General features: G+C 33.0%; 2 protein-coding genes across 2 annotated transcripts in view; both read right to left on the reverse strand.

The window, feature by feature from the left end:
• LOC135840474 (suppressor of lurcher protein 1-like) overlaps positions 1-19,567 on the reverse strand; it is a 275,632-nt gene that overhangs the window by 149,709 nt on the left and 106,356 nt on the right. The window lies entirely within an intron of this gene.
• Positions 14,338-15,803, reverse strand: LOC135840548 (transcription factor Adf-1-like). Its single transcript, XM_065357150.1, has 3 exons — positions 15,570-15,803; positions 14,843-15,373; positions 14,338-14,754 (listed from the first exon to the last, which is right to left on the reverse strand). Exons 1-3 carry the CDS (start codon positions 15,709-15,711, stop codon positions 14,747-14,749), a joined length of 681 nt encoding a protein of 226 aa, XP_065213222.1. The 5' UTR covers positions 15,712-15,803; the 3' UTR covers positions 14,338-14,746.

Below are 19,567 nucleotides of genomic sequence, written 5' to 3' on the forward strand. Positions count from 1 at the left end.
CCATTTGAAGAGTGATATTCCAAAACTCGCTTTGTCCATTTTTATCAAAGTGCGTTTTTCAGCGGTACCTGGTAGATGAAGTAGTAACTCACATTCCTACATCATCAACCTACCAAAATTAGGTGTTAAACTCACCTAAATAGCCAATTCGCTAAAAAAAAATTTAAAAATAATCTTCCAAAACGCGCTTTATCCATTTTTATTGAAATTTTTTCAGCAGTATTTAGTAGATGAAGTGTATACCTACACTCCTACATCATAAATCCACCCAAATAAAGTGCTAAACTCGCCTAAAAAGCCAATTTACCCGTTTAAAGGGGAACTGTTTCTCCTCTTTCCTAAAAAGTTGTGAAAATGGACAAAGCGAGTTTTGGAATATCACTCTTCATTTCGTTAAATTAATTGTTGGAACTTCTGAAAATTTTTCCAGGAACAACTACCTACTTACTTTATAATCAGAGCTCAGATATTCTTTCCCTAAAAACGGTAGATAAAAAAAAAAACACCCTAAATAGGGACTGACATATTCCCTAAAAAAATGCCAAAATATGCCCTAAAACGTAAAAATATTTATTCTCCAAAGATAAAAATTATGCCAGTTCCACATATTTTGCAAAAAAAAAATCCGAGCCCTATTTATAAGAGTTATCGTTTTTTCAAAATCGACCAATGAAAGAATTTTGATTTTTTTGAATAAGAAATAATGCCACACATTCAATAAAAAGACTAGTAGGTACATAAAACCCCAAAAAAATAATATTAGTGCTGGTAACGTATGATTAATTAATTAATAATAATCATTTATCAATCACCTTATCAGGCGAAAGAAGTTGAGAGTGAGCCGGATTGAAGAGTCATGAAAAGAACCAGAATCAAAGTGAATGGACTCTTTTGGACTGGGAGTCGGTGAATCTAGCATCACCCACAAGACTATTTTCAATCTGCAAACTTGATCAAAAAATATCGGAAGTGTCCCATTGTTTTTTGGAACGATGGATTATCTGGTCGAGCACCTCAAAACTAACGTAAGACAAATTTCATCTACTTTTGTCATTCTTCAGGTCCACATTAGAACGAAAATTTATAGAGAGATTGAAATGTCTTTGGAGGTTACGAATCATGAAAATATCTGAACTTTCAATATAGTGAAAATTGAGTTGGGGGCAGAGGTACTGGAGGGGTGTGGATGAGGATAGCATAAAATTGGACTTCATATTCGTGTTCGGGGTGTTCGAGTCATATGAAAATGACACCAACATTATAAGAATAGCTCAACTTTTAATATAGTAAAAATTGAGGTAGGGGGGCAGAGTCACTGGAGGGGTATGGATGAGGGTAATATTAAATTGGACGTCATATTCGTGTTCAGGGGGTTCGATTCATATGGAAACGACACCTCGTTTACCAAAAACAATAATTTACACCAGAATCCATTTTTACCCCTCTGTAAGTTTTTTCAATTTTTGACCACGGCCCACCTCAAATTTTTTTTGAAAATATATGTTTCTTAGGGGTCAAAAACACGCTTAAAAATGCTATTCCCATTTTTGTGCCGAATCATGGTCATCGCTAAAATGGGTAAACAAAGCTAAAAAGCGCCATTTTGAGGGGAAAATATGGGGGAAGGGGGGTGAACGATTTTGTGGGGATACCTCTTATGAATGTTTACAACATACTAAAAAATTAAAAAATCGGTTCACATGGGGCTGAAAAAAAATGTTTTATTGTAATTTCAGAAAGAGGGGGGGTTCAAAAACGGGAGGGTGTAGGGGTCTGAAACTTTCCTGACGGAAGGTGCTCATTTGCTCAAGGGTACCCACCTTCCATGCAAATATCAACCCAGAAGCTCTCGGGGGCAAATTCACCATACTTATCCGTCTATAGCCTTTAGGCCAAAAATGGGGAATTTTTTCTAAATTATACCAAGAAACTTGTGGTATGTATCCCATTTTCAACCCTCAAAATCGACTGGAAACGGTTTCGAACTGCTTTGAACAGTTCTGGAGCATCAATCTATTTTTGTGGTCCCCTGTTGAGCCCCAAAATTGGCCTTTTTCGGAAAAGAGAACCCTCTAGAAAAAAAAACCTACGTCAGAAATGGATTCCTTGGGCCGAGAAACTCCTCTGAGCAAAATATCAACTCGATTCGCGACCTAATTCAAGGTATTTTTTTTTCTCGGAAAAAGTGTACCTCTTATTTACGGCAAACAGGTTATGCAATTTTATTGCCACGCACGCGTTGCTCTTTCTCATACGATGACTGTTGGGTATTGGCTGGTTTGGTTGAGAGAAAAGCAATTTTTAGAAATGATAATTTTCCGGAATTTTTTTAGGCCTGAAATTGACCATTAAAAATTTGTAATCGTTTCTATTTTTCAATTTTGAATTTTTTTTCTCGAATTTATAATCAGGTGGGTCCCGTTTATCTCCTAGTTATGACTTGAAAACAACTGAAAAATAGGTACAAAAATAGAAAATCAATTTCTTCAAAAAAAAGACCAATTTTTCTAGAAAACCGATTAGTTTGAAGATGAAACCGAAACCAGTCAAAATTCCTCATAAGAATCACTCAGCCTCAGCTTCATTCTTCATAAAACGGTTGAAACGTAAAATCGGACTAAAATACATAATAAGATAGAAAAAACCCATCAAAGCCATTTGAAAAATTCTTCTCGAACGGTACAGTATACGTAAGGTTTATCGGCGGTGTAACACGTACTACATAATCCAAGTGAGCATATTCTTTTCCAGCACATTCCATATCGAATAAAACTGTAAATCAAAAATGTCGAATGATACATCTACGATACTCATTTAAATATGCCAAAAATCCGTTTCCATTTGAATAAATTCTTTTCGATTGAATATTCGCTCCAACAAATCTTAATTAACGCTGAAAGAATAAAAGGAGCTGAAAGTTTTTAACAGTATCCACGTTTTTCAACAAATGTTTAAAAGTTGCTTCGCAGCGAACTTGCGAATTGATGAACCGTATTCTATGTTCAATGAAAAGAATCCTATAAGCATAACTTTTTTTTCTGCAACATAAAAATTTATAAAGTTTTTTTTTTCTCCAATAGCTATAGTGTAACTTATCGTTGGGCGAGAATATTAAGTGTAAAACGCGTTTTATTTTCGTTCAAGAAACGTAATTTAATTTATTCCGTTGTGTCAACAACAACGTACACTAAAATAAGAGAGTAGACAATTCGAAGAAAATCGTTCGATGTAATTCTCGAAACCCAACCAGAACGCGGAAATTTGCGTAAATTATGTACACTTATAAACCAAACATTTTACCCGAATAAACGACGAAGAAGACGAGGGATGCGACGTACAACTACTATACACTTCCTACTCATTTACCGTACCTATCATCCTTAATAGACGCAGTTCCGTGTAATTGATCGTAGCAAAAGTAAATCAACGTTGCGTGAAATGCGGTTCAACATGCAGTCGGCAGTTAAACGACCAATAATCCTCTTTATCAGCGTTTACTCAATTCTTGTTGACAATCTGTAATATTACCGTACAATACGTGGTTATGGCCAACAATACCTGCAAAACACACATTAAAAGTCATTAATGACGAATTCTTCTAAAATACGATGACATCGTCAACATTGCAACATACTGTTAAGTAGAACAACAGAAAACACATAATGCACAATATGATTGATGACACGAGTGAAATTTTTGCCACATTTTTAGAATTATAGCTGGCACTGTATAAATTTGCGTAGGTACAATTGAAAACTACGATTGGTACATGAATTGAAAAGTACGAGGAGGTATACGAAGAGGTACCTACTACCCAGTTACATCAGTTACATACCTATTGCGATGACGATAGCAAACAATACTCAAATACAATTGAAAAGCAGATTTAATGGGTGTTTGTGTACTTCAATTTGAACTCACCTACCTTAATATGGGATGGATACACTATAGTTTTGAGGAACGTATTATGATGAATAGGGCTCGAATAGCATCATGTACAGGGTGTTCCATTAAACCCTAAAGTCTGCTACACTTCGGATCAATGAATAACCAAGGGTGAATTGAATAACATGATCAAAAAATTTCTGATACAAAATTCATTGGGATTCTCTAATGAAGAGTTTTAAGGCTCAGAATGGGCAGTTGAAAAAAAATACATCTAAACATGAAAGAACAATTTTTTTTCTTAATTTAGCAAAATTGAATCCTCATTTATTTTTTTAATAGCCATACATCACGTTTTATTTTTTATACCAAATTTTTGCTCTTAAAACTTATTTTGTTTCTCTCGTTTGTTGTTTCATTTTTTTTCTTTCACCTACAGAGTGCATCGTTTAATTTTCATTTAAATTTTTAAACATGGCCTGATTTCGTTCGCGAGTGATTCACCAAAAATTATTCAAATTCCTTCATAAATGATTCACCAAAGATTAAGTAAATGAATCGATTTGTTCGCGAACGAGTCAATCATACAAATCAATTCGTTCGCGAATGATTCACCAAAAATCAAGTAAATCAATCGATTTGTTCGCGAACGAGTCACTCATACGATTCAATTCGTTCGCGAATGATTCACCAACTATTAATCATTATGTTCAATTGCTAATCGATTGTGAATGATTCAATTCGATTCGATTCACTTCGCTTGAAAACAGATCAATTCCTATACAATAGTTTCACAAAAACCGAATCAATCGTAAATTAATTGATCCGTTTGCGAATGATTCACCAAGAAAAAGAAATCAATCAATTTATTTAATCAATCACCATTCACCAATCGTTCGTAAATGATTCGATTCGACTCGATTCTAAACAGATTAATTGCTATACAAATGTTTCAAAAAAAGTGAATCAATTCGTTCGTAAAAGATTTTTATTTGAAGAAAAGTTGATGAGTGTTTTTAAACATGATCTGATTACGAGTACATTTTTTTGAATAATTTGAACATTTATTTCATCTCCTGCAGGACAAGTTACCCAACTGCCACAACATTTTTTAAACTGGACGAAGAGGAATCGAAAGAATACCCCAAAAAACACCCCAGACAAAAATTTCAGGAACTAAAATTCATTTTTTCGATTTCTGGCCTATGCAGCCAAAATCAGCAAAAATAATGTTGAAGAGGATACAGCATCGATAGAATTCTTCAGAGCACTGAGTCCCCGCACAAGAACACTTTCAGATCCGCCTCCCACGATTTTCAAAAAAAATCTTCAAGTAGAGCTTGTCATCAGAAGCACTTTTTCACTATTTTTACTACCCTAAAATATGTAGAATTTTCAAACAATACAACATCTTTTAAGTCAAATTAAGATTTTAATTAAAAATTATATCAGAATTAGGAAAAAATGTTTCGACACTAAAAAATTTCCCTTGCCTTCCTACACCGTTTTGTAAAATAAATTTTACTATCAATTTAAATACAACATAACTGGAGTAAGGAAAGAAATGATGAAAAAATCAGTTCACGCGATCATCTTGCTGAGTTTTACTAGATGAAATAATATTTTCGAGAATATGGAAAATTATCTTGAAAATTTTCCTTCATTCTGTAGGTATTTGTTCTTTAAAAAAATTATTTTTCAATGAGAGAAAAATGCATCGATTTTTAAATATTTCAACGAAAAATTTTAAAAATAAAGAAAGATAGGTATGAGGGCGAGGCTTTTAATTAATGGATAAAAAATGTTTCAACTTAAGACTTCATATAGAAAAAGATAAACGGTGAAAAATTGCACGAGTTGTTTTTATTGGTTCATAGTTGGTTAAAAATGTTAAAATGAAATAATTATTTTCTAAATAAAAGTAGATAGGGAATTCTAAAAAAAAAAATCCTAAGAGTATTAAAAGCTCATTTTTTAAAAAAAAGGTCATCAATCCATTTCAATAGCTATGATACCACGACAAAAAAAAGAATTCAGTAAATAAGATGCCAAGTTTGAGATTTGAGGCGAAAACTTCATATTTCAAGTACTTATCCACCAACTCGTAAATTCCTCATTAGTAGGTACTGATTTTGGCAGGCAAAAAATCTTCAAAGATACTGCAACCCCCCAGATTCGAGTGGCCACATGAGGACTTGGTTCTAAATGTAAAAAATGCAGTCTAAGGTGGCATTGCAAGATCACATATGTAAAAGATGTCAATTTTTCACTGGGCTGTCGTTTTGAGGGGCCTGAATGAAATTCAAAAAAATCACTTGATTATCGGCTTTTAACGTCATAAATTTTTTATGATGAATATGAAGGTAAGAGTACCTATACTGAATGTTGTACCTTTGAATACCAAAATAGGTAGAAATTCTCTTCATAAGAAGATTTCAATTTCTCTCGTTTGGTTGTACATAAACCCGAAAAATCGCAAACGCTTGATGGGACACCCTATAGATACAGTAATAATGAACGTTAGCACGCCGTTATTGTAATATTTCTATTTCATGCAACGTTGGTTAAAACATCCATAAACCAATGGACTTTTATTTTGGTCATCGCATGTACACGGACACACACGCGTTCCTGCGGTCATATAGTTTTTGGTAAAGTTGAGGGTCAACGTAATAGACATCGTGTATGCGTGCATTAAATACAAACATAATGAATTATATACCGATGTACCGCCATACAACAAGAGAGACGCTCATGATAACGCGTACCCCTAAAGTAAATCCTTCTAATGTATTCATAACATATTGAATTATTCACCATCTTCCTCAGCTTGTATTCGGCGCTGGGTTATCTCGACCTTCTAAATTACTTTAGTATTTCATATTTATCAAGATAAACAGTAATCCTTTTCCATTCTAAGGAAACTTGGCGCAGTAACGTCGAAGTGGATAAGTTTAATTTATTTCTATGGTGATAACCATCCTCATTGTGAACTTGTTTTCGCGTCCGTCGTCCTTTGAAATTTATCAATCAGTGGCGTGCACTCTAATACTTTACCGGGCAAATGCCCGGTAAAATTTTGGGGGGGTGGTGGTGGTGGTGGTGGTGGCGGCGATGATGGTGGTAGTAGGCAAATATTTAATGAGTTAGTTAGGAAAAAAAACAGACAAAAAATCTACTGTGAAATAAATTGTTAAATCAAAGTAGAAATGAAATAATATTAAACTGCTTAATACTGCTATCAAAGTAGTACCCACCGGCCACCTATGTCCTCCTATTATGACTTGAATGAATAATGGAGATGAAGTGTTGTGTTACGTGATCAGTTGATATGTTTAAAAGCAGGCAATGGCAAATGTCGTTTCACACGAACTTCGAAAAGTGATCAAAAACTAGTGCCGCCATTGAAATGCCATAAATTAACCCTATCATAAATAATATTCAATTCTACTCAACAAAATTCATTTTTTATACCTTAACCTATCAGTACAAGACCAGCGGTAGAAATATGATTTGGGAACATTTCTAGGAACGAAAATATATAGCGGTTTGAGGGCGGGGGGGGGGGGTGGGGGGTTGACTGAAAATTTTTCAACTGATGTAGGGAAATTATAACAATTTAGCCGATTGATATCGTATTTATATGAGATTTTCTGTTTTGGATTTTTGAGGACCCAAATGTGAATTTTTTATTTTAAAACAAGAAACAAAGTGGCCTCAGCGAGCAAGGGCGAAAGTTTTTGAAAATTTGTATTTCGAAAAAAGCAAAAAACGACGTTTTTGTATATGTATGCCAGGAGTTTGTTTCGCTTTTAAATTTTTAGGATTTGAAAGATCTTTTCAGGATGTTAATTTTGGAAAAGAAAAGAAAACAAGTCCGAGAAAAGCGAGGGCAACAGCTTTCGAAAATTTGTGTTTCGAGAATTTAAGGAAATGGTTTTTTTTTCATAGCGGGCCCTTCTTTTGACGGGCTCTCCAGAAAGCGTGGGCTCGAGGCGATCTTCCCCTTTGCACCCTTCTCCCCTCGAACCGCCCTGTTTTCAACTCTAAACTATTCCATAATATCGTTGACTTTACTAAACACAGCGAGTTGATAATTGCTGCACACACTCGCCATAGAATAGTACCTATAGGTACTTCTCTATACGTATTACATTAAATAAGTTATAACTTGAATGAAAAAAAATAATGGGTAGGTAAATGTCGTATTTCACAAATATTTTGAAACGTGATCAGAAAGTCTGGGGGCGAATTTAAGGGGGTTTAGGAGCAGGCGCGGACTGGGTCAAAAGGGCCCACCGGGAAATCTCAAATGAGTCAGGGGTGCTGTGATCCCCCTGAGCATTTGACGAGTCCCCCCCCCATATTCACAGTAAAACTTTACCCCCCCTATCACTCAACAAAATTTGCCAGAGATTGTTCGAACCATTTTTTAAAAATGGAAGTTAGAAACAAAAATGTTAAATAACTATTTAAGTGTAGGTAATTGAAAATCTACATTAATGGAGTAGTTAGATATGTTTATAAAATTTCTTGAGTTCATTTTTCCATTCTGATAAATGTTTGAAAATTTGTGCAGTAGAATTCAGATCTGCCCGAGCGAAGCTAGGGCAAAAGCTGTGAAAAATTGATTATTCAAAATGCAAAAAAAGTCATTTTTTATTCAAAAAATTGATTTTTTCATAGCTTTAATATTTTTTAACAATTGGTAAGTACTTATCTTTTATTTTTTTAAATAGGAGTAAAAGCTTGAGTGAAGTAGTGGAAAAAGCTTTCAAAAATTCACAATTCCTGAGAAGTAAAACACTATTATTTTTGAGGAGTCAATTTTTCTACCCTTCAACTTCGGCCAGAGAAAAGAAAGTGAGAATGATCTAGCTCGAGCAAAGCGAGGGTGAAAGCTGTGAAAAAGTAATGATATGAGGTGCAAAATAATACTATTCCTGATGATGTAGGTATACTTAAACTTTGTTTTCATGGCTTTAAAATTTTTTGTCTTTAGGAGAGCATATCTAACAGCGACCATAAAAGCCCGAGCGAAGCGAGGGCTGAAGCTTTTGAAAATTCACAATTCTTCAAGAGTAAAACAACATTATTTTTGATGGAAGAAGTCAATTTTTCTCTCTTCTTACTTTGTTCAGAGGAAAGTAAAGTGATATAGCCCGAGCGAAGCGAGGGCGAAATTTTTTAGAAAAATAACGTGCATTAGTTATTTTTGCAATGTAAGAGACAAGATTGATTTTTTTGGGGGGAAGAGAAAAATTTTCCACTTCCCCCCAAAAATCCATTTGACGAGTTACTCTTCAAAAATTCTTCTACACAGCACCCCTGCAAATGAGAAGTATTTTGATACTGCTCGAGCGAAGCGAGAGCGACAATTTTTTGAAAAAAGTAGTCCAAAAAACAGCGAAGGTCCATTTTTGCATGTTTTATTTTAAATTTTCGCTCGCGAGGGCCCATTGTCTACCCCAAGGGCCCATTTTTTTTGGAGGGGCCCACCGGGAAACTCCCGGTATCCCGGTAGGGCCAGTCCGCGCCTGTTTAGGAGGTATTATATCCCTCTCATTCATATTTTAAAAATTCGGAATTTATTGGCAAAATCGTTAATTTGCGGACAAAATCACTAATCTATTCTCAAAATTCTCATTTTTTCAGACGCTTTTGCCCTCGCTTTGCTCGGGCTGAATTTGTTATCTTCTATTTCTCAAATTATTCATAATTGTGAGGGGTCCCGAAACAACCAGCGGCCCCCCCGCGCCGGGGCCATGTTCAAACCAAAAAAAGATGATATTTGGACTTTCTCCAACGAAAAATTTTGTGAGATTTTTTCTTCAAAAATCTAAATTTTCAATTTTAGTAAATTCAAGTTCTGAAATTGTGTGATCAAAAGAATAAACTCATCAGTCACCACAAAAAAAATTGTTTTTTTCCACTCAAAATACAAATTTTTGAAATTTTCTGTCCTCACTTCACTTGGACCTGTGTGTTTTTTTTTTCAAATTGAGATCGAACTTTTATAAAAATCTATTGAGTAGGTATTCAAATTTCAAGGAATTTTCAACAAAAAAAAAACACTTCTCACCTATAAAAAAACGTTGTTTTTCTATTTCTCGAAACTAGATTTTGCTCTCACTCCACTCAGAGCCTGTTTGCTTTTCATTTTCAAATTTGAAATTTTTCAAGCTCTAAAATTTTGTGCTAAAAAAGTGAACAAATTTTTCAAAACCATCGTTTTTTACCTTTTGAAATGAAAATTTTTAAAAGCTTTTGCCCTCGCTTTGCTCGGGTCAATTTCTATCACTTTTCTAAATCGAAAAAAAATACATTTTTTGAAACTTTCATAAATTCAGAAGGGAAATTAGAATTTTGAATTACATAATATATCAATTGACAAAATTGTCAATTTATCCTTTATTTCATTTTTAAAAAGTTCATTTAATTCGGCATACTCGATATTTTTTTCTTATGGCAAATTTCTCCTTCATCCTCCCTCTTCAAAAAAAAATTGGTTCTTTTTGCTATTAGGTACCTACTATACCTACATAATAAATATTGAATAAAAAGACAAAAGTAAAAATCAATCGCACAACTTACATTCAAGTATCCAAACCTGAGAAAAAAACAGCACGAGAAAGATTCTTAAGGGGAAGGAAAAAATTTTGGGGGCCTCATTTGGTGCATCCACCAGGGGGCCCAAACCGACCCAGTCCGCCACTGAGTGAGTGATGGAAAAACTAGAATTTCGTATCAAAATTACAGTAGTTTTGCTTCTTCAAACTAAAAATTTTGAAGAGTGTTTGCCCTCGCTTCGCTCGGGCCCTTCATGATGATGCTTTCAAATATTTTAAGAATAAAACTAAAGTATGAAAATTAACAGAAAAATTCCAGAAATACTCATATTGAACATTTGAAAAATGCAAAATTTTGTGCTAAGCTGGTTAAATTTTAATTATTTAATCATTTCAAAAAAAAAAACTGATTTTTCATTCTATACTCAAAATTTTCAAAACACTTTGAATGCTTGATTTGCAAAAAAAAAAAACTTCAATAAACTGAAAAGTTTTCAAATTAAAAAATGTTTACAAGTTGAAAATTTTTAAAAAATAAATCAAATTAAAAATCTGGAAAAATTTAAAAAAAATGAACAAGTAGATACATATAAGATCTTCAGTGACAAGCTGATAATCTACTTCTGGCATGGACGAAATCAATCGCAAGATTTATCATGGGTAAATTAACAAAGAAACCTAATTTTTTGGAACTTGAATAAGACATTTTTGAAAGCTTTTGCCCTCGCTTCGCTCGGGCTAAATAATTTTTATGTTTTTTCGCCTTTTGAAGAGCCCAAGACAGAAAAATTTACTTTTTGTTTAAAAAAATACCAAATAATTTACTTTACCCCTCACTTTGTTCGGGTCCGTTCACTTAGTTTTCCTTTTTAAAATTGAATTAAAAAAACATTTATTCAAATTCTAGAATATTTTAAAGCCAAAAAAATGAACTCGTCAATGTTTTTTCACATCTCAAAATACAAATTTTCAAATGCTTTTGCCCTCGCTTCGCTTGGGTCTATTGTTTCTCTTATCCACAATACAACATTCCATATGAAGCTTCTAATTTTGTTGTTTTTTTTTAAAGATAACTTTCATCAACAGTCATAAATCTGAATTGAATACTACTTCAATCAGCAAAATTCTTAAAATTGACTGTTTTCTTGGTAAAATAAGTATTTTTTCCAAATCAGTTGGAAAATTTCCGCTTGACCCTATCCCTTCCTAAAATAAAACGTCTAGTTTCGTCTTTGACTTGAAAAAAATTTTGGCTTGGGGGGGGGGTGGTGGTGGTATCGTCATGAATGAAAAATGCCCGGTAATCTTTCAACTCAGTGCACGCCACTGTTATCAATTAAAACTATACGTAAGTATGGTAACGCGATTGAGAATCTGGCTATCTGCAGCTGGACTTTCTTATTGCATCTTATATAAGGTTTAATGTTTCGCAACATTGAAAGGTACCTATCTAACTTTACAAAATGCGCGGTTTCATCCATTCAGTTACTGATTCCGAATTCAATGAAAATGAAATTTTTCAAGAGAAATACTCGCAAATCTCCAACAATTGGTATTTCAGTTGCACCTATCTGGACAAATTTTTCAATTTTTGGCCAATTGAAAATCACTCAAAAGATGAGGTTTGCTGTAAAACCAGCGTCAACATTTTTTCAAGTCAATCTCATCTGAAACCCAAGTAATATGATGGTACATGCTCAAAATGCAATATTTTCGATTTCGGAAAGGAATTCTTAATTTAAAAATGTTGAAACTTTCACAGAATTAAAAAAAAGGATTTATTTGTATTTAAGAATAGTTTTTGTGGAATCAAGGAGAGTGAACATTTTACTCGTATAAAAATTTGTAGAAAAAATGGTGAGGAGACCAGTGGGATTTTTTGAAGATTTTACACACCCCAAGGTTATACCTACGATAATATTTTTTGCAGCTCAAACAAAAAGTGCATCGTGCTCAAACAAATGTGAATCAGATGTGTTATCTCTGAAGGTGAGCAAATTCACATTTTAGGTCTACGAAAACATGCAGGAATCATTCACAGTTTAGATACACTTAAATAAACACTTATAAATTCGCTGAAAGTTCCAGAACGGTCAAAAATGTTCAACTTGATGTAGTGGTCTGAATTAAACACGAGTCATCAATTTTAACAGCATATTTGGAAATGAACCCCTTTTTAATAAAATATCAAGCAACTCTTAATAAATTACTTTTCTTTTGTAGATAAGTCTGGAAGTAGATTTAAAAGGCTAAAGCGAATGAAAATGTTTCTTCTACCAATTTAATAACATTTTAACGTGTAATGGTGCCGATCACGATTTTATACTCAAATAAAAATCAAGTAAGTAATAATTTTTACGTCACTATCAAGTCTCCAACTTACAGATGTTATTAGTTGTTTATCAACACCAAAAAATCCAGCAGCACTGATTTCAACTGGTCTGGCACAAATATGCTCTTGGAACAATTTCATCTAAAAAAAAAAAAAAAAAAAAAAAAAGCGAGATATGATTATATTAATATGTACACGTTGGGTAGGTAATAGTAAATAAAATAATGTAAGTTGACTTTAAAAAATCACAACCTACTGTTAAATGAGTCCTCGAACTTAACCCCACGACCGGAACTGAGCTAAGAATCTTGAAAGTTTCGTGACTCTAGAATTTAAAAAATACATCAATATCACACGCAGACAGAGCAACCTGTAGTTTAAATCTAAGAAACAACGTTAAGTACCCGCCAACTACGTTCTTTAAAGTTGTATTTCTACTTTCAGATCACACATGAATGACTACTCACCATTTTTTTCATTTCCGATCCAGCAGAACATATGCTATGCACTCCGAATAAATATAAAAATAAAATAGAAAAATCCAAAATCGACAATCGCCATTTTTGTTCAAAAACAAACCGATAGAAATAAACCAATAAATCAGTAGGTATCGCCACAATGGGAATTAATAATCTCATCCCAACAGATGAGTTAAGATCTTCAACGATGCAAATCAATTCTTCGTAAAGATTACGACACATCTCGATGTGTTTTTCAGTAGCTACTTTCTCGATTAACATTACCTCGATAGTTTTATTTAAACACTTGAACAATCGCCGAATTTCAAAAATGAATAATAAAAATTTAATAATTATCAAAACACAAGTACAATTGTGATAAACGACCATGAAAAATTTTGTATACGAAAAACTATCTGGATTGTTCAAATAGGCTGTAATAAAATCAAAAATTCGAGATAAATGAATACTTAATATTAAACAAATTATAATGCCGCCATAAACACATTTTCTAGATTCTCTCTCCAAAACATTAATACGACTTATTTTCAAAATCATTTTTACCAAAATTTTGTCTGTATATAGACACGATACAGTAGCTAGAATATTTATCAAGTTTGCTAAACATTCTTCGATGTCTAATCGTTCACCAAAAACTGATTTTATTACACTGCACATACACAATGCAACGCGTACGATGATCGCTAATATCACGAAACAATTATTTCGATTATGGTTCAGTAAATGGACATTATTTACAAAAATTTCAACGCTACAAATTCCAATAATTTTACCAAATAATAAAAGCGGTTGCAATTTTTGGAAAAAGAAGTTACAGTCAGTATTGTCAAATTGTTCGGCATTAAACACAGTTATTTTGCGATGAGAATACATTCTAAAAAACACATCAGAACATAACGCTTATGTGTACGTAAATGTGAAAAAAAAGTAATTCAATTTCTGCACTAATCGAATTGAACACATAAGAAATATGTTCATTGAAATAGAAAATGAAATGAACAGAAGGAAATTTCATCAGATTACGAAGATTTTATCTAAAGTATTAATGAAATGAATTTTCAATCATAAAAACTTTCACACTGGAATAAGTTTTATTTTTATAGAAAATTGATTAAATTACGTTTTAATAAAAAAAAAATCGAATAAAATTATATAAAAAAAAAATAATAACAAACATAACTGTACATCACAAGGGGCAACATAAACTTATGTAGAGACTCAATATTTTGATATTTTTTAAAGGAAAGTTTGTAATACATTTTTGAACAGATTTTTTTTTCAAAACACGAGAATTAATTTCTTTAAATTATCGACGTAAACACAGGAAAATATCTTACGATAGTTCGCAAACCATCATGGTTTTCTCGTCCATTGCAGTTTATAATTTTACACGAATTTATAACGAAGGCCTTGTGGTTACGTTTACGTATTACTTCCTCAAATAATACATAATTATTGAACTCCAACATCTCCCATCAATATTACTTGCCTGAAAACCAAAAATAAAACAAAATAAATCAAAAATTGCACATCAATCAGAAACAATACTTGGCCGATGGGAATATCAAAATTAATACCGGACTCGGAGCTATTTCCATCTTTTCCCGGAGGAAACGCTATACCGAAAACAGTTTCTTGTATTTTCATTCTGCAGAGCATTTTATCTTTGGGCGATAAAAGTTTCATGTATGGTAACAGACTGTCAAAAAAACATCTATCCTCATCTTCCACAGGCTCTGTCGATAATCTGGCACCATTTATATTAACATTGATCGGGTGTTTATTTCTTCTCGAGGCATTTGACGCACTTTCATCTAAATACTCGAGAACAGACTGATCAAAATCATCAACGGTAACCATTTCGATGTTTTTAGTACTAGTAATATTGATCGGTTGGTCCAGGGTATTTTCAGCTTTCATTTGTGCCCGCGTCTTTGCTGGAGTGGCTTTTCGATACATGTGATCTTGTAGAAAAGACATCTCAACGTAATATGGCCAGATCATATCAGCTGCTTTCGGATCGCCTCTCTCTATCGCGTCAATTTTTTTGTACAGCTGGAATCGATAGCAATCTCGTAGATTCTTCCATTTAGCTTTAGCTTTATCGACTGAAAAATAAATAGTATTATGAGTGGTGTAGGGCTCTACGTGTGCAGCACATCAGAGTGCACATCAGTTCAACGGATGTACCTACTACCTACATTACTAATTAATCTGATTATTGAGGTTTAAATTAAATCGTTTATTTAGGTATGTAGTAAGTGAATAATTTAATTAGTTGTGATGCTATGCAAGAAAACTTACCAGAACTATCAACTTTTTCAGCAATATCAGCCCATACTGCTTTTACATGATTGGCGCAATTGTGCAATGGATGGGATCTATCCCAAATGCAGGGATTATCCTGCACAAGTTGAATTAAATTTAAACAATCTTTAGCTTGCATGCTAACGCTAAAATTTCTCAAAAGCTAACGCTAGAATACAGAATTTCTTCACGCGATAAAATGAAACGAAGTCGAATATTGATAAAACAGCACGGTGCCTTGTTGTCACATTGAACGAGCTACAAAGCTAAGCTTCGCGATGTTACTTGACAACCATGTAGAAAACCTACTTATTTTTTGGCGGGAACTTGATAATTTTAAAATTCGCCATTCAGGATTGATTTTTTTCCCACGTAGCATGATTGATAGGTAGGTACTGATAATGTCTTTAAGGTATAGGTGATACTTCACTGCTTTTTTAATAAAATTCATTAATGGAATTGTGGAAAATGAAATGAACTTTAATTCAAGTTATCAAGTATTTAACTAACGTAGAGGATTCGCCTCATCGATCATAAAATTATACCTATCTATTTTAAAAATACTGGACTCTGGAGTCTGGACTAATCTGGAGCAAAAAAGAAGCCGAAGGAAGCCAAAAGCTCCTTTTTGTCCATTTCGTTTCGTTTCGTCTCGAGAGAGGAAGGAGGCGATTTATCCAGGCCTCAATTTTTAGAGATCCCACTTGACTCAACTCAATCTTAGCTCAATTGACTCACAAAATGTCTTGAAACATTCCAATTTCTGCTATTCTGCATTCTTATTTTTTTTTTAATACCAGGTATATTATGATGTTTTGCGAAATGCATAACAAATTTGTCATTCGTGGGCTTCTGATTTCGCCTTCGATAAAATTTTCTTTTTTGATTTGATTCCTCATTGAAGACCGTAAAATTAGTTTACCTACATCGATTAATAATATGAAACTTGCGAAATTTTCAATAAGGAGGGGGAAGAGCAAGTTGATTGAAAGTTCCGTTTTTTTAAAAAGCCAACCACCTTACTCTACCCTCCCTTCTCTTCCCTTCCCCTCCCCTCCTTTCAACTCATCAACCATTAAACATTCCACAGCAGGAATTCTTTGGATAATTATGCTCAACTTTTATTACGATTATGACGAAAATACGAGCATGTAAATCTGAAATATGCTTGAATAAAGTTCTTCTAGAATTTGCTTTCAGAATTTTATTTCATTTAGACAATTAAATTTTAAATTATGTAAATGTCAAAGTGTAATTATTTTTTCATCAAATTCCAAATCAAAATTTCTAAAAATGATTGTTAGGATCTTTACGACTACTGCTGTACTGCTTAATAGAAAATTTCTCTTTCCTCTTTCCTCTTTAATCGGTCAAAATGAAAATTTTACGCAGCATAAATTAGAAAATCCTAATAATTTTTAAAAACTGCAGTTACCTACTTAATCAAATCTCAACAGATTTTACCCAAACCTCAATTTTGAAAAAAAAAAAATCAAAATAGGTACTTACACCTATTTACCTGTGGTTTTCTCGAATGACGAATTGAAAAAATTAAAAAACTTGCAGGCACCTGCCTAAATGCAGAAAATTTTTCATACCATAGACTTTTTTTTCAGAAAAATTGTTCAAAACATTGAGATTTGAATTTTCAGAAATGAAATAATGTTCTAAAATCTTTTATGAGATTTTCAACTAAAACCTATGATTTTGGAAAATAAATTAATTTCAAATTGCTGATTTCTATTGAACGAATAATTTTACCCATTTTTCAAGCTGTTCCTTCCTTTTTTATGACATTATTTCAAAACTTAAATCGCTTTCTCTGTTCATTTCAGTGATTTTCAACTCACCTAATATGTAAGGTAGGTAAGTACCTACATTCTGAACAATTTTCGTAATTACAAATTCCCTCCCCGCTTCAACGCGATAAAATTGCACATTGAGTTCGGGAGAAAACACGTTTTTTTTGGGAAAAAACAAACCAAACATTTTTTTAAATACCTAACACACTGGAAATTTTCTGTTTTTATCCTTTTTTTCAATAAAAATTACAAAAACTTACTTACTGAAAAATTTGAAGAAAAAAACATGTTGATATAACAGAAACAAGTGGATGTTTTATAGTTTTTTTTTTGTTTAAAACTCCATAAATTTTTTTGTTTTTTTTTAAATTCAGGGTGTTTATAATTGCCAGATTATTGGACTCACGAAGAGCGAGTTTTAGATTTGGTTTGTTATAAGTTGGTGTTTTTTAGTAGGTATAGGTTTACGAATTTTTGGATTTCAGGCAGGGTTAAATACCTACCTTGAAATAAATAAAGGAATTTCATTTTAATAACATTTTTGAGGTTTCTAAAACTTACGTATGTACTTATGAATTTTCCATCCATTTTTGGCCATCATTCATAAGGACGATTTCTCAGCGAATACAGATAAAAAACAACACTACCTATACCTTTTTTTTTCATTTTTCAAATTCGGGTTTGGAACTGGGTGATTTATCAGACCATACTGTAAGTTTTTCGTTCACTAGTCAGCTTATTTGTTACAAAAATGAATCATTATTTTCCAATCGAGATCAAAGACTCAGCTCATTTCACCGACGTAAAGTAGGTAAACTGACAGTTCATTCTCAAAATTTTTTTGCTCATTTTTAAAAAAAAAAATCAAAAAAGTTAATTTCTTTCTCCGAACACTGAAGCAAACAAAACCCACTCATTACTAAAGTCTTTCGGTTCTTTCCCATTGGTAATCATAATCAATCACTTCTATCATGAGTAATATTAAACACTCACTTTCATAGTAGGTACCTATAACTGCATATTGTATGCACATCTACATATTTCGACACATTGGGAAAAATAATTTTCTCCGAATTACAATTTATGGTGAAACAATGAAAAAATAACATTTATCTTATCATTCACAATTGACATTACATCGTTGCAGTGTGAAGGTCATACTTTAACCAAATAGTTAATTGAAGTAACGCAGACTCGCTTATTACATAGAATAACGTAAATTCGTTATTCGTATACATATTACAAAGTATGTAGACTTATTAGGCAACAATTCAATCCAACTTTGCTGCATTTTGAATATCGCAGACAAAAATTTTTTTCAAAAAAGTGAACGCAATCGAGTAGGTGCCCACACCCATCTGACGATCATTCTAGATCTTATTCATGAACAATATATTTATCGTTGTTACTTCCCCAGAATTAATCACTCGAATCCTTTTGGGCCACTTCCAATAGGTAATCGTAAAATTTTCCCACGATGATCACAATCTCGACATTCCAGAATCGGGGTAATCTAATCGAATCGAACCAGACTACTCCAAAAAGTAATACCCTCGAGAACGAATAAAATAGTATCGACTATCGAGTATATTGTACCATTAATAATCTCACGTCAGACTGCCAAAAATGTACACCAATATAACGTTAACGTAGCATAAAGGAAATACGTGGACGTGCACATGGTGGACTTCCTACGTCCAATCAATGGGTTTCCTTCACCAAATAACTGGTACGTTGACGTTAACAGTGTTGCCAATGCCATATTGAAAAATCCCGCCAGATTGATCCTAAAAAACCGCTAAAAACCGCTAAATTCCCTATAGCAAAATCGCTAGACTTCCCGCTAGATTTTCATCATTTTTTTAAAACCTCAAGTCATGTAAAAAATACAAAACTGATGAAGATTCAATTTGTTGAAATTTTAAAACTGTTCAAAAATAACTAAAAATTAAAAAACAGTGAAATCATTCAAAAATTACCAAAGAATTGATGAAATTGAGTGGATGGCTTTTACAAAAATTGAATTTCATTGATTTTTTTTTTCAAAAATTCAATATTTTTTAGCTGAAATGCTGAATTTGTGAATTAAAATGGTAAAAGTGGCCATGAAGTCAAAAACGCTAGACTTCCCGCTAGCCGCTAGATCAACAATTTTTGGCGGTTTTCTATGTTCAAAATCGCTAGGAATGGCGG

Source organism: Planococcus citri, chromosome 3 (genome assembly GCF_950023065.1).
Source record: "Planococcus citri chromosome 3, ihPlaCitr1.1, whole genome shotgun sequence".
Taxonomy (NCBI): Eukaryota; Metazoa; Arthropoda; class Insecta; order Hemiptera; family Pseudococcidae; genus Planococcus; species Planococcus citri.

Coding starts and splice junctions, on each gene's coding strand:
- LOC135840548 (XM_065357150.1), bottom strand. CDS start 15,711: ATGCAAGCTAAAGATTGTTTAAATTTAATTCAACTTGTGCAGGATAAT. Junction 15,374..15,569: donor TGAAAAAGTTGATAGTTCTG/GTAAGTTTTCTT, acceptor TTTATTTTTCAG/TCGATAAAGCTAAAGCTAAA.